At 39.0% G+C, this 15,110-nt stretch overlaps 1 protein-coding gene across 2 annotated transcripts in view; it reads right to left on the bottom strand.

The window, feature by feature from the left end:
• gnav1 (guanine nucleotide binding protein (G protein) alpha v1) overlaps positions 1-15,110 on the bottom strand; it is a 42,820-nt gene that overhangs the window by 7,461 nt on the left and 20,249 nt on the right. For both annotated transcript variants that reach the window (XM_066704579.1, XM_066704580.1), the window contains 3 exons: positions 12,253-12,381; positions 1,848-1,977; positions 1,363-1,434 (listed from right to left, as the gene is read on the bottom strand). In XM_066704579.1, coding sequence (XP_066560676.1) covers positions 1,363-1,434; positions 1,848-1,977; positions 12,253-12,381 — 331 coding nt within the window. The remainder of the gene's footprint in view (positions 1-1,362; positions 1,435-1,847; positions 1,978-12,252; positions 12,382-15,110) is intronic.

Here is a 15,110-nt window from a genome sequence, read left to right as displayed (position 1 = left end):
ATCAACATTCTGTGAAGTTGGGAAATAACTTCAGCCAATTAAGTAACAAAAACAGAATGCAAACTTCACAGGGCATCTCAATGCTTCTTTGGGGAGGTTGTTGTTGTTGACCAATTAAAAACCTATGGGCCAAAATTGTGTGAATGAAAAAAAAAAGTAAATAAATACCTGAGAAAATAAATAAATAACATTCTCATCATAATTAACACTAAACAAGACTGGAAGATGCAATGGAAGGCTAGGGGTTGACCAAGGCAGCCACCCTAATGATATAATTAAACAGCACAGCAGCCAGAGACTGCTGATAATCTAGCGTTATCTGGCCACCAGCTGATGACTAATACCGCATTATAACAGGCTAAATGAGACCAATTAAACAGACTCGTTACACATTTTTTAACAGTAACTCAGACTGTCAAGCAGAACTGAAATTATCCTACACACCTAAATTATGCCTTGCATTTTAATTACAAATGACAGAAGCAATTAGATGGAGAGCTGTAACGGCATCCAAGCGGAGGTGAGGAGGGTCATGGGCTTTAATCACTTCGCTATAAAACGGCGGCATCGTTAACCAAGTAGGGCTGTGCACATCTCCTGGAATCTCATAATTGGAAGCTGCCTCTGATAAAGCCACTGCTTTCATTGTGGATAGAACTTCAATGGGAGCCATTAATATGTCTTGTTTCCTTACTGAACTGCTCATATCAGTTTATGCATTAGAAATAAACATTGAACTTTTTAGGAAGGCGATATCTTTGAACAATGGCTATTAATACGTCCTTCTGAGGAAGGCCAAAATATCCTACACCAGTGTGCTTTGCCAGGATGTGAATTTCGCTCTAATTTGGTGTCTGAGACGATGTTTCAGATATTTGTGTAAACGTAGTGAACTTCACACACGTTAAATTTTTTCACATTTACCATGCAGTCAAAAGCAAGTCAGGGTGACCTATTTTACATTCACTCTAATCTATGCACAGAAGAATCGTTGATTCTATTATTTTCGTATTGCTTAAGTTTTCCATAGTCACTGAGCAGGATGCATATTTGTATTTAATTGAGAACAATCTGCAGTGATCCCATTAACTAGGTACCATATTAATCCATCATCATCAGCACAAAAACTTTAGGAGACCTAACTCTTGAACTTGTGATTTATTACCAAACTGCACATTGTCACAGGTCAACACTTCCTTAAACGATGCTCAGACTGACACAGCACTTTGATTCATGCAACCACACATTATTAACCCAGTGCTTACTGACAATTAATTACCTATAGACATTCAAATGTTTGTGTTTGATGATGGGCAAATCTCACTTTCTTGCAATGATCTTGGGGGTGAGTCCAGTACTTACCATGGAGGTACTTCTGAAGAATACATTATTGCAGATTGATGAAAAGAGTTTCAGGCTCTCTTGTAGACGATTCTGTGAGAGATACAATAAGGGGTCAGAATGATGAACATTGTGGTGCTATTTGATTTCAAAAGTGTAAACCATGTCAATGAATCACAGAAATACCTGAAAACAGATTGGGTTACATGTGGTGTTGGAAAGTAATTATGGCTACCACAGTTACAGTAAATTATCAAATAAAAACTTGAGATACACGAAAACTGCGATAAAGTACACAATTCATTAGTCTTCATTCTGAGTCAAGTTTGTCTTCCATGAAACACCATTTGACATGAAGCAAGGTGTCACAGTGCAGTCACACAAAAATCTGCCCATCTCAACACAAACATAATTCAGACACCCAAGAGGACTGCTGTTGATCCCTCAGGTTTTCAGCACTTGAGCAGGTTGCAGAGGGAAAAATGCACAGAGATAGCTGAGCTCACCGTGGACGGGTCTTCCACCAGGGTCATGTCGTACCCGCTGAGAGAGACCACAAACAACACAGCCCTGACGTCTTCAAAACAGCTGATCCACTTCCTCCTCTCTGTCCTCTGCCCCCCCACGTCATACATCCTGGTAGAAGAAGGAGGTTGTAAGATTGCTGCACCAACAATGCACAATTTACTTTACTGATGATCAAAAAACACACTTGTAAATAGTTACATAGATAATGGTCACTTTAAGATAATTCTAGTATCCATGTGTTAAAAAAAAAAAAAAAAAAAAAAAAAAAAAAAAAGTGAAGTTAAATAGATATGTTTATCAAAAGTATTATTATTCCAACTCATTTTAGCACAACAGAGCAATCAGAAACCTTCAGCTCACAGACTCTGCACTATAAATCACCTTCAGGATGCAATCTAGTCTTTTCTGCATCACAGGCGAGAGAATTACTCTCAAAGTTAATATTCCCTTCAGACAGTCACTGCAGATGTCTGAGCTGTCTTGTTCTTCTATTACGTTTTTATTTTTCTGGTCTCCTAAGAGAACTCTTGGCTTCATACCGGGTACTTAAAAATAAGTGTGTTCAATTATGCTTCTGTTAAAGTTGGCTGGGTCACATTAATCACACAATAAAAGATCTTAAAATACAGAACCAGATCTAAGAATGCTCCTCAGAGAGTAGTAACACATAAAATAATTTAGCATTCAGTATGTATAAATTACTTTCAGAAAATGTATAGAAATTAACTTTGATTTTTAGCAGGTCTCCAGCTAGGGATTCAGATATGGGACAGAGGGTAAAAGGAAAGAAAATAAAAATACAATCCAGCACTGTGGCTAGAATCTAGCTAACTTAATGGTAATCAGGTACAATTTACTAAAATATAATTAAAGGCTTTTCATACCATCTATCAAGAAATTTATAAAATTTACACAAGGGCCTGGGGACACAGTGTTTACTTATTAAAGCACAAGAGTGAGTTTTATTGATTCCCAACACTCACAGAGAGGAGCATACTGAATTAATGATCCTTACGAGCTTGGTTCCACTTCATTTTTCAAAATGAATGTTTTGTTTGATAAAATATGTATTGTAAGAGGGGTGGGGGATAAACAAAAAAAAACCTATTTTGATCAATTGTGCATTCTTTACAGTGAATCCAAAAGGAGACAAGTGGATTTCAAACACTGAGTCAACGTTCGAAAGCCGCTTGTCTCATTTAGATTCACTGAAGGTACTTTCCTCCTAAGCTGAGTGACTGCCTTCTTATACAAAATAGATCCTGGCTGTTTAAAACCATAATTTAAATTTAAGCAAATTGATTCATATATATACACATTTTTTCTTCTTCTAGGCATAAATAAAATGTGGTGATATTTTGTATCACTTCCCGTTTTCCAGTGTTGCTCGAACCCTCGTATTTCAGCTTGTCATGTTATGAAAGCAAAATCTTTCCCATGAAGTGTTTAGAAGACAAGTTCTTAATTCTTAGGCCTGACTGTGTGCCCGCTTCATTGGAGGTTTAATAGGATGCGCATCATGCATCATCGTCTATTCTTTTGTTCCTTACAGCCTCTCTTCATTTTTTAATTACCAATCCCCTTGATCTGAAAGTGGAATATCTGAAAACAAAAGCTTCCTAATCTCCTTTAGTTTCAAGGGGGTCAAAGAGGGATTCTTTCAGGCTCCTCCAGGCATCAAGTCAGACACTGCTCATTACAATCTTCAGTATGCTAATGCTGCTTTTTGTTACATAGGGCACTTTGTGCAGAACAATTTGATATCAGGGATTAATAAATTGCCCCGTTCACTGATTTTAATTGCGTTGTTAATTACCTTTCAAACCAAAAACTCAGGACAGTTGTAACTCAGCAAGAGAGGGCCAGGAGTTACTACGGGTAGAAGCTACACTGATGATGGCATTATATCCTGGATATCTAGAGAGCGCTTGACTAGGGTCACAAGGGGAGGTGAGCCTGTAATCTAAAAACAACACAATTTGGTTCCCAAGCCAGGTATGGAAGGACACCCAAGTCGACTGGTTTTCACCCCAGCCCAGTTGTCAGACTGCCCTCAGTCATCTCCACCAGTTTGGACAAACTGATCACAAGGTTGAAAAAAGGCGGTCATTGGTTCAATAAAAAGCTCTGTTGGAATGAAAAGCATTACACAGAGATCCTCCATGCACACACTCTTCCCCGTTATGTTGCCTGAAGAAGGGAAGGAGAGGAGAGAGCTTTGTCCTGAACTATCTCCTATTGTGACCCACTCTCTGCAGTTCCACACTATAGATAGGTAGGTATATATATATATATATATATATATATATATATATATATATATATATATATATAATATATTATATATACACTCACCTAAAGGATTATTAGGAACACCTGTTCAATTTCTCATTAATCTAATCAACCAATCACATGGCAGTTGCTTCAATGCATTTAGGGGTGTGGTCCTGGTCAAGACAATCTCCTGAACTCCAAACTGAATGTCTGAATGGGAAAGAAAGGTGATTTAAGCAATTTTGAGCGTGGCATGGTTGTTGGTGCCAGACGGGCCGGTCTGAGTATTTCACAATCTGCTCAGTTACTGGGATTTTCACGCACAACCATTTCTAGGGTTTACAAAGAATGGTGTGAAAAGGGAAAAACATCCAGTATGCGGCAGTCCTGTGGGCGAAAATGCCTTGTTGATGCTAGAGGTCAGAGGAGAATGGGCCGACTGATTCAAGCTGATAGAAGAGCAACTTTGACTGAAATAACCACTCGTTACAACCGAGGTATGCAGCAAAGCATTTGTGAAGCCACAACACGTACAACCTTGAGGCGGATGGGCTACAACAGCAGAAGACCCCACCGGGTACCACTCATCTCCACTACAAATAGGAAAAAGAGGCTACAATTTGCACAAGCTCACCAAAATTGGACAGTTGAAGACTGGAAAAATGTTGCCTGGTCTGATGAGTCTCGATTTCTGTTGAGACATTCAGATGGTAGAGTCAGAATTTGGCATAAACAGAATGAGAACATGGATCCATCATGCCTTGTTACCACTGTGCAGGCTGGTGGTGGTGGTGTAATGGTGTGGGGGATGTTTTCTTGGCACACTTTAGGCCCCTTAGTGCCAATTGGGCATCGTTTAAATGCCACAGCCTACCTGAGCATTGTTTCTGACCATGTCCATTCCTTTATGACCACCATGTACCCATCCTCTGATGGCTACTTCCAGCAGGATAATGCACCATGTCACAAAGGTCGAACATGAACATGACAATGAGTTCACTGCACTAAACTGGCCCCCACAGTCACCAGATCTCAACCCAATAGAGCATCTTTGGGATGTGGTGGAACGGGAGCTTCGTGCCCTGGATGTGCATCCCACAAATCTCCATCAACTGCAAGATGCTATCCTATCAATATGGGCCAACATTTCTAAAGAATGCTTTCAGCACCTTGTTGAATCAATGCCACATAGAATTAAGGCAGTTCTGAAGGCGAAAGGGGGTCAAACACAGTATTAGTATGGTGTTCCTAATAATCCTTTAGGTGAGTGTGTATATATATATCATACATATACATACACACACAGTGGGGGGAAAAAAGTATTTGATCCCCTGCTGATTTTGTACGTATGCCCACTCAATGAAAATGGTAGGTGTATTTTAACAGTGAGAGACAGAATAACAACAAAAAAATCCAGAAAAACACATTTCAAAAAAGTTATAAATTGATTTGCATGTTAATGAGGGAAATAAGTATTTGACCCCTTCGACTTAGTACTTGGTGGCAAAACCCTTGGCTGACGTTTGGCAACTCGAACCTTCAGCTCCCTCCACAGATTTTCTATGGGATTAAGGTCTGGAGACTGGCTAGGCCACTCCAGAACCTTAATGTGCTTCTTCTTGAGCCACTCCTTTGTTGCCTTGGCTGTGTGTTTTGGGTCATTGTCATGCTGGAATACCCATCCACGACCCATTTTCAATGCCCTGGCTGAGGGAAGGAGGTTCTCACCCAAGATTTGACGGTACATGGCCCCGTCCATCGTCCCTTTGATGCGGTGCAGTTGTCCTGTCCCCTTAGCAGAAAAACACCCCCAAAGCATAATGTTTCCACCTCCATGTTTGACGGTGGGGATGGTGTTCTTGGGGTCATTCCTCCTCCTCCAAACACAGCGAGTTGAGATGATGCCAAAGAGCTTGATTTTGGTTTCATCTGACCACAACACTTTCACCCAGTTCTCCTCTGAATCATTCAGATGTTCATTGGCAAACTTCAGACAGGCCTGTACATGTGCTTTCTTGAGCAGGGGGACCTTGCGGGCGCTGCAGGATTTCAGTCCTTCACGGCGTAGTGTGTTACCAATTGTTTTCTTGGTGACTATGGTCCCAGCTGCCTTGAGATCATTAACAAGATCCTCCCGTGTAGTTCGGGGCTGATTCCTCACCGTTCTCATGATCATTGAAACTCCACGAGGTGAGATCTTGCATGGAGCCCCAGACCGAGGGAGACTGACAGTTATTTTGTGTTTCTTCCATTTGCGAATAATCGCACCAACTGTTGTCACCTTCTCACCAAGCTGCTTGGCGATGGTCTTGTAGCCCATTCCAGCCTTGTGTAGGTCTACAATCTTGTCCCTGACATCCTTGGACAGCTCTTTGGTTTTGGCCATGCTGGAGAGTTTGGAATCTGATTGATTGATTGCTTCTGTGGACAGGTGTCTTATACAGGTAACGAGCTGAGATTAGGAGCACTCCCTTTAAGAGAGTGCTCCTAATCTCAGCTCGTTACCTGTATAAAAGACACCTGGGAGCCAGAAATCTTGCTGATTCATAGGGGATCAAATACTTATTTCCCTCATTAACATGCAAATCAATTTATAACTTTTTTGAAATGCGTTTTTCTGGATTTTTTTGCTGTTATTCTGTTTCTCACTGTTAAAATACACCTACCATTAAAATTATAGACTGATCATTTCTTTGTCAGTGGGCAAACGTACAAAATCAGCAGGGGATCAAATACTTTTTTCCCCTCACTGTGTATGTATATATATATATATATATATATATATATATATATATATATATATATATATATATATATATATATATATATATATATATATATATATATATAGGTGCCACCAAATATGTGAAAAAACATGAGCAGCACAGGTGACACCACTCACACAATATGAAGAAATATTGTAGCTTCATCCAAACACTAATTCTGAGGAAGCGCTGATGAGATCCAATGTGATGGATGGGGTGTTGTGGGTCCCATTTATAGAATTAATGATGTCAGCTACATGGCATTATCTGTAACTTCAATGGTGACAGCGGTCAACAGTCCCCACGATCAGCAAGAAAATGAGCCCAGAAAAGGATAGCTCCTGTTGCGGAGAACGTGCCTGATTTTGACAAAAGCTTCGGGAGCCTCAGGAAACATTTAATTGATTTGACAAAACAAAGAGCAGGTCTCTGCATAACTTGTCAGTGGACTCTGCCAGCGACTGTGAGAGATGCCAGACTGTAAAAGGATCCGTTGCAGGAGGCAAGGGCATCAGCGGAGACGGGAGCATGAATTTGAAGCTTTCATGTAAATTACGGAACGTCATACTTCTTCTCTACATTGAATATGAAATATCCGGTAAGTGCAGTCAAAATAAAGAAATCCCTCAGTATTCACTACTATGACAAGAAAATAAAATTATTATTTTTCCAAATTTGTCTTATAATTTACATATGTCAGATCTCATTAGTGCAGCACCGGGTGGAGGTGTTGCTGACAGCACTTTCTCACTTCCCAGGTGATAACACAGCAGTCGCTGGTGCGATTCCAAGTCATAGATCCCAGTGAAAGACACTGCAGGAGTTAGAGTCTAAAATAAGGGAGGCTGAAATCTGACAGTACAGTAATTAGGCAGAATGGAGAGAGACCACAGATGTATAACTCAAGAAATGATCTGCCCACAATGTGTTTTTATTTTGTTTGGAATTGCAGTAGCAACAAAGATGGAAGAGAATTTCTCAGTCCAACAGTCAACAATCTACTGGCATGCAATGACACTGGCAATTCAATGACAGTAGTATAATTAAATGCTTAAAAATGTTATAAAGCATCAACATACTAAATGAGCTTGTGATTTTCCAGTCAGCCCCCACCCTTATCTGTCCCTGAAGAGACTTTAAAAATAAAACAGTACTTTCTGATTGGTAGGGTGCAGTCATTTCTAATTATTTGTTTTTGACAAAGAATTGCAGATCCCATAAACCACTTCCTACAGTAATTGCCTCGATTTTTTATGAACAATTATTTAAACTGGAAACATTTTCTTGGGTTAAAAAGAGACACCAAAGCATTCGACTCACAGACCAATGAGAGAGAGGTGGTAACTAATACATTTAAAACCTGAGAAGTTGGCGAGAAATTCTTTATCCATGTGCTCGTGCTCACAATTCAGAGACCACATCGTACTGGAGGTGAGAAGTGTTGGGTATCAGAAGCTCTGCCAGCGCATCATCCAAGAAGAGCGTCGATGACCGTCGATGAGATGGACATTCCCTGGCTTTCAGGGAAGAACTTTCAGAGTTCTCCATGGCCTTTTCCAGGATAGGTGTCACTGCTGAACCTGATCAATATTTAATATGCGATTCGTGAGTGTTAGGCCTCCAGCAAACCTGTCGCTCGTGACTCCCTATTTTGGCGGTGAATGCTCGACAGTGTGGATTGTTTGCATGCCACTGCCTGCTGCATGTGCCGAGTAAACTCAGTGCTTTTCCAAGACACCAACCTGCACTGAACATGCCCTGGAGGTACCAAACCACTTCTTACATCCCCAGCAGATTCAAAAGGTTAAATGACCGGCCCTGTATTTTTTCTACCTTAGAAATACACATTCCTATTATATTTATTCCCATTCAGAACCATCCTCCAGTATGTTCTACGTCAATAGTTTTGAGGCGAGTGAGCATCTCTCACTGGTGAGCAGCTTTATTCAGTCCAGATGGAAAGAACATTCATTTTTAAGTGTGCATTTGTGGAAATTGTCTGCAACATTTGAATGTTTACACAGACATCTGTATAGTAATGTATTCACAGAATCATGCTACAACATCTAGGTGTAAAGGAAATACAAGTAAATGTATATGAAGAGTCATGCAGAAGATATTTCTGAAACACTTATTTAATGTGACACTTAAAATACTTTCAATGTAAAGTTCAACTTACATAAGGAAAATCTGGCTTATATTAGCAGGACGTTATCAATAATAATTTTTCAAGACCCATCTTTGATAAAGCCTTAGGAAGAAAATGCTAATGAGGTAAAGGTGATAACTGTAAAATTTTAAATAAGTCATTATAATATTTTATGGGTATGACTGAGTGGCATTATACATTTATTACAAGGAATCCTTCTTATGAAAGGCTTAAAAAGGTCGTCCTGATAAGATGGCTACTAATGAGCTTTGTTTTCCATAGATTATTCGCCTTGTTCACTCATGACCTTTGAAGGCGCATGGAAAATAAGGTTCATGTGTTTTTATGGCATAGAATGGCATTATATTTATAATGAATGCGATCTTCTGCAGCAGGAGCTGTTAACAATATGTAATGATTTAACATCAGTTCCAGCAAATCAATATTAAAGTATTTTTTCTTTCAATACTTTTATTCTATATTTGTGAATACCTGTTAAAAAATGTTTTGACCCACTGAGAACAATCTGCGAGTTATACTTTATTTTTTTCTTTTAGATGATACTCTCAAAAAGCAGAGAATCTGATGATCTATATAATACTCTGGCCCCATTGCCATATCTTCATTTTAAGCTAAGACCCAGACCAAATCAAATCTTTTCCCCACCTGCCAACATCAATTTCCAATAGCAGTACTGCGTTTTGTTTTTGTTTGTTTTAGTCAGTGGCTGGGTTTTGCATTTATACAAAAAGTTAATGGGGAAAAAGGTATAAACCTAGCATGGTGCTGATTTATTTGATCAATTTGAGTGCTTCAAGATATTGAAGGGGGCTTAGACACATTGCTGGAAAAGCTGCTGCTTATGTAACAAAAAAGCTCAGTGTCAAGATCCCACTTTGCAGAACTCATAAAAGAAATAGATAAGAATCACATTCATGTCCCCGAACTACAGAAACAATAGGAGAACTACAAACAGGGTGTGTCACAGTATACCGAGCAAGTTGCTTTAAGCTGGATTCACTCATCCTTGTCTCTAATTGATAAACCACAGCTATGGATTTCCATAATCCCATTTCTTTGCATTTTATTTATTGTCTTTCCTAAGATAAAATTATGCAAAGTGTTAACCACCAGCTATTAATAATTTGATATAGCTAACCAAATCCTCACTGAGCAATTAACAGATTCAATTAATCTAATTTAAGGGAGCCGATTAGTGCAGTGTTTCTGAAAGGATGGTATTAATAGTAACACCTGTATGTAATTAGGTGTCAATTCACAATGACTTTTAAAAAGGAGAAAATGCTGAAAATGTTGAAAATGTTATGCTGACTGAAAGCCCTTCAGCATTAAGATGCTCAGAGTAAGACATGGGAGGATACATGAGGTTTTTTGGTTTGTAAAAAACAAAGCCAAGAAATTAAAAATCGGGTTGTAAAGTGCAACATTAACAACTATATCAATACCAAAAGACACAGTATGGTCTGAGAACAAAACTGAACATTTCTGTCCAGAAGACTAAATAGTGCAAGATAATATCTGTGATAGGGCTGGCTTGATCCTTATGCATATATACACAACAAACACGAGTATGCCAGAACTAGTTCATTTTTGTTTATATACAAAAGCAAACCCAGTGAATATATAGAAAGTATCATCAGTGTAATACACAACTGCAGAAACAATATCACAGTCCAACATCTCACACCTGCTTTCAGTCAATGCAAGAGTCCTTGCATTTCAATGAGGGCTGAGTGTCAGTATTTCCCTACTTCATATTAGGACTGATCTGTAGCCTCGGTTGTGGAAACCTGCTCTATCGACTAGCAGCCATTACCCTTCAAATCAGCAGCAAACCGCAGAGTGGAAAATTACCCGCAATACCAATGTCACCAATAATTCCCTTATATTGTCACACAGCAGTGAGAAACTATGAAGTCCTTAAACTCCAATTCTAAGGAGACAGATGGATTCACAGATTTAACAGCCTTTGTACTTATGGAGGGGGTGGCAGTATAAAGTATGTGTGCCATGGAGATAACACTATTATTTTGAAGGTGCGGTTTCACAACCTAGCCCTCTTAAGAGGAGAAATACAAAGCCAAGGCTATTACATGAATGAGTGAGCTCAAATTTGCAGGAGTAATGAAGCACGTGGAATAACATCTCCCTTGTTCAGAAGTAGTGGAAGACAAGGCCTCTTTAGAGACCACTGACAAATTTAGAGAGGCTTTCTCTTCCATTAAGACCATGTGATTACAAAAATCAAAGAGCATAAAGCTGAAGAGAAATCTAAACAATGCCCCCTTTGGCACTCTGTATCTCTGCACACAACGTCTCGGCTGCCGTGTTAAGTGGCTACAGAATCCAAGACTCCTGTATCAAGTGAATACTAGTAATATATGTTATACAAGACCAGCCTAATGTATGCATGCATTTTAAAAAGATGATAACCACAGATAAGCAAATGGATCTGAGAGAAAATCTATTTTTGACAATTAAAAGACAACGTTCCAAGGTAGTGAATGACTGAAATGAACCAATGACAAAACAGGCTCTTTCCATTCATTTTAAAATTCACAAAAGGGCAACAACGGGGACCTGAAGACAGAACGCTATCCTTTCTCTTGAGTGGGGCTGTTTTTCTATAGCAGATCACGATAACGATGTAAAAGGAGTCTCTAGCTTAAAGCGGTTCTTAAGCCACAAACCAAAAGTGTAGTGTAAAATAAAATTCAGACAATAATAAACCCCTTGTACAAAGCTGCGACTGTCAACCGAAGGTATAATGAGTGAGAGCGGCTCTAGCTCTGGCCTGATCGCAATCAAAGTGCGTGTCCAGGCTATGTCTATCTGGAGCTGACAGTAACTCAGTCCACCTGCGCAGAGTGTGAAGATCCTGTCAAACTAGGACTAATTACACGCCTGTCGTCGGATCTTCAATCCTGTTCTCAAAGACTTAATTAAAAAACGTTCAGATTAATCAAAATGTCAATAATCCCATTAATACAGGGATTTAGAGCTGTCAAATGATAAAATTAAGCGCAGCATCATTGGCAGGTGTAGTGAAGGAAAACCATCTAAATTTTAGTGTCATGTTTTTTGTTTTTTTTTTAATTGTTATTTTTAATGCTTTTAATGCTAAATACCAAAGAGAAAAATAGAGTATTTCTATCTGACGGCAGCTTTACTTACCTGAAAACCAGGTGGCTGACTTTGAACTGGGTCTCGATGACACCAGTAGTCCGCAGCCTGACTCTCAGAACATCAGTCTCGGTGGGCATGTACTCTGGGGCGATGATCCGGGCCATGTTCTCAAAGAAACTGTTAAGGAAGAAACATATAGGGGGATCTTTAGTGATGTGCTGGACAAAGAAAACCAGAGGCCATTTCAGAGTCACCAGTCAGGCCAGCTTCTAACTGCACACTGCCTTCCACTGGAAAAGAACCATATTTTGTGGTGTGTGTTAAAGAAATGTATTTCTTACATTCATATTACTTTGTATATATGTTATTGTTTTATTAGATGAAGGAGCTAGTGATGTACATTTGAAAATGTAGTTCAGAGAGACTGAAAGACTGATATAAAGACGAGCACATGGAAACTGATGTTTTGCTCTGAAGCTACTATAATCAGAATGGGGGCTGAGACAGGCACAGCATCTGTGTGACGGGCCTCATGACTTTCTCTCCTAGATCAGTTTGAGATCCCACGAAGGAAGTGACAGATGCCAGCTGGAGGAACTTCTCAGACAACCTCAGGGGATTTCACATGCTGAGGGCCACAGGCATAAGCTGAATAGTGAATATTTATACAGCCACTTTGCAAACAAGACTAAATATTTTCATTTCTGTGCTTGCCTTACAGAAACAGATTTTGCATTGATATGAAAGTACCATTTACGCATTCTGGAGCCCAACGCATAATTGTGCACCCCTGACATGAAAACTAAACTGACATTAAAATGGTTTCTAGGAGAAGATTTAAGTTTGACACTCATAGTGTCCAGAAGACTTTCAAAAGTTTTTTTGTTTAGTGGGCAAGAGCACAGAAGTGCAAGCCAGCCAGCAGGGAAAAAGCGGCAATAATGTGTTGATTGGACAGCGCCAATCCTTGTGAAATCAGCCACCCAGAGCAGGAAGCCGCCTGCAGGGTGTAATCAAGTCATGTGATCACTCCTCAGTCATCCTGTCCACAGTCTCCCTTACCCGAGCTGGGCATTTCGTAGCAGGGTTTGAATGGCTCGTCAGATCAGATATGCCTGCACTGCATTCTCCAGCACATTTTAGCAATATCAAGGCTGGCAGATTCACACCGAGCTAAGCCAAGGATGGCTGTGGTTCACCATGTCATCAGATCTCTATACAGTTTTAACACTTTAACCTCTGAATCATAGCATGCAGGTCTTACTTTGCTGAATGACATAAAAACAGAATGTATTCTATTCTGTCTCTATATTTTATTTTTTTAACCTAAACTTTCCTGGGAATTCACATTGAGAGTAAAATCTCTTTGGGTATTATTGAAGAATACAAAGTCCTTACAAGGGAAATACCTGTAAGTAACAGAAATAAATCTGTTAATTCCATTTTAAGTGTCTCGAGCACAGCTGCCAGTGTAAATGTACTCTAAAAAGTACTCTTTGTATAAATAACGCAGTACAGATTGGGCAGAAAATGTGGATTAACAGAAGGCAGGGAATCATCTTTTAAGAAACTGGACAATACTTAACACTGGCTTAAGTGAGTTTCAGTCACTATTGAGCACTGTAATGTGTTTTAAGGATTTCTACATACTACTCTGAGGGGGGACAACAACAACTTAACTTTGCATTGAAAGAGAAACTCAATGTTAACATCCATGTGGGGACATTATCAAAAGGAATGTACGAAGATTTAATTTCCAAGTAACACAAATACATTTTTATATAAATTAAATAATGCAAAACAGTTATGCCTTTAACTAGAACAGTTATTAACAATATTTTACAGTAAGCATATTTCTAAAGATTGAACAAACAAGATATGAATGAATGATGAATGTTTAAATACACTGGCAAAACTGACAAGTAGCTTCAATGGTTTCAAACCACGACTCATATTATATAAATACATAATTATCTTTTAGTTAGTGTATGAATGAAAGCTACACAGTGAGAAAGCCGATTGAGATTTGTTGCATCCAACTAAACCTGTCACCGCAGCCTGGGAAAGGAGAGGGTTCAGTACAGCATTGTTTACATCGTTATGCTAGGATAATCCAAATGCCGTGCTAACATCAGACCATCGACAGACACATTATCGACTTCACAAACCGAAGCTGCCTCTGCCTTTTTTACTGCCGTCTGACAGCTTGCTAAATGCTTGTCCCTCACACTATATTATTCAGCACCTGCTCCCTAAGAGATAATAAACACAGTTCGTTTGTACCATGCACAGATGAAAAGGAGAGAAAAGATTCAGCACACAAGAATTAAAGATGTATAATGTAAAAACATATATAGAAAGTCTAAAATTATAAAGTCAAACTCCTTACCTAGACTGCAGACTTAAAAGGCTATAACTAGCAGATTAAATTTAAAAATAATAATGCTATATATATATTTGTATTATGAAGCACTTGATTTGAAATGTCACTATGCTGGGATCTACCCTTAAGATCCCCTACTATTAATGTATTTTACTGTTATAGAAAGAGGCATTGTCTCACTCTTCTCAGGAGAAACAGAAGGATATGAAACAAATACGTGCAGTTTATGATCAGTAATGCAGAAAAGAATCTAAGCTCGGGTTGCAAATGTTTTGACATGTGTCAAAAGCTGTATCGAGTTTAAGCTGCACAAAGGGCACCTGCTTCCTACACAGACTGTCTTCCAAAGCCACCCTTGTGAAAAACATCAACTACCATATATCAAAGAGAACAAACAGAAAACCGGTAGGGAGAATCTTTATCTAAACTTTGAAACAAGATATTTTTGCTTGAACGTTAATACCTTTTTCTGAGCATTATAACAGTATTATATTAACAAGGAGTATTATATACATTTCCACAT

Source organism: Amia ocellicauda, chromosome 5 (assembly GCF_036373705.1).
Source record: "Amia ocellicauda isolate fAmiCal2 chromosome 5, fAmiCal2.hap1, whole genome shotgun sequence".
NCBI classification, from domain to species: Eukaryota; Metazoa; Chordata; class Actinopteri; order Amiiformes; family Amiidae; genus Amia; species Amia ocellicauda.
Note: the sequence above shows the minus strand (reverse complement) of the source record. Positions and strands in the feature narration are given on the sequence as shown.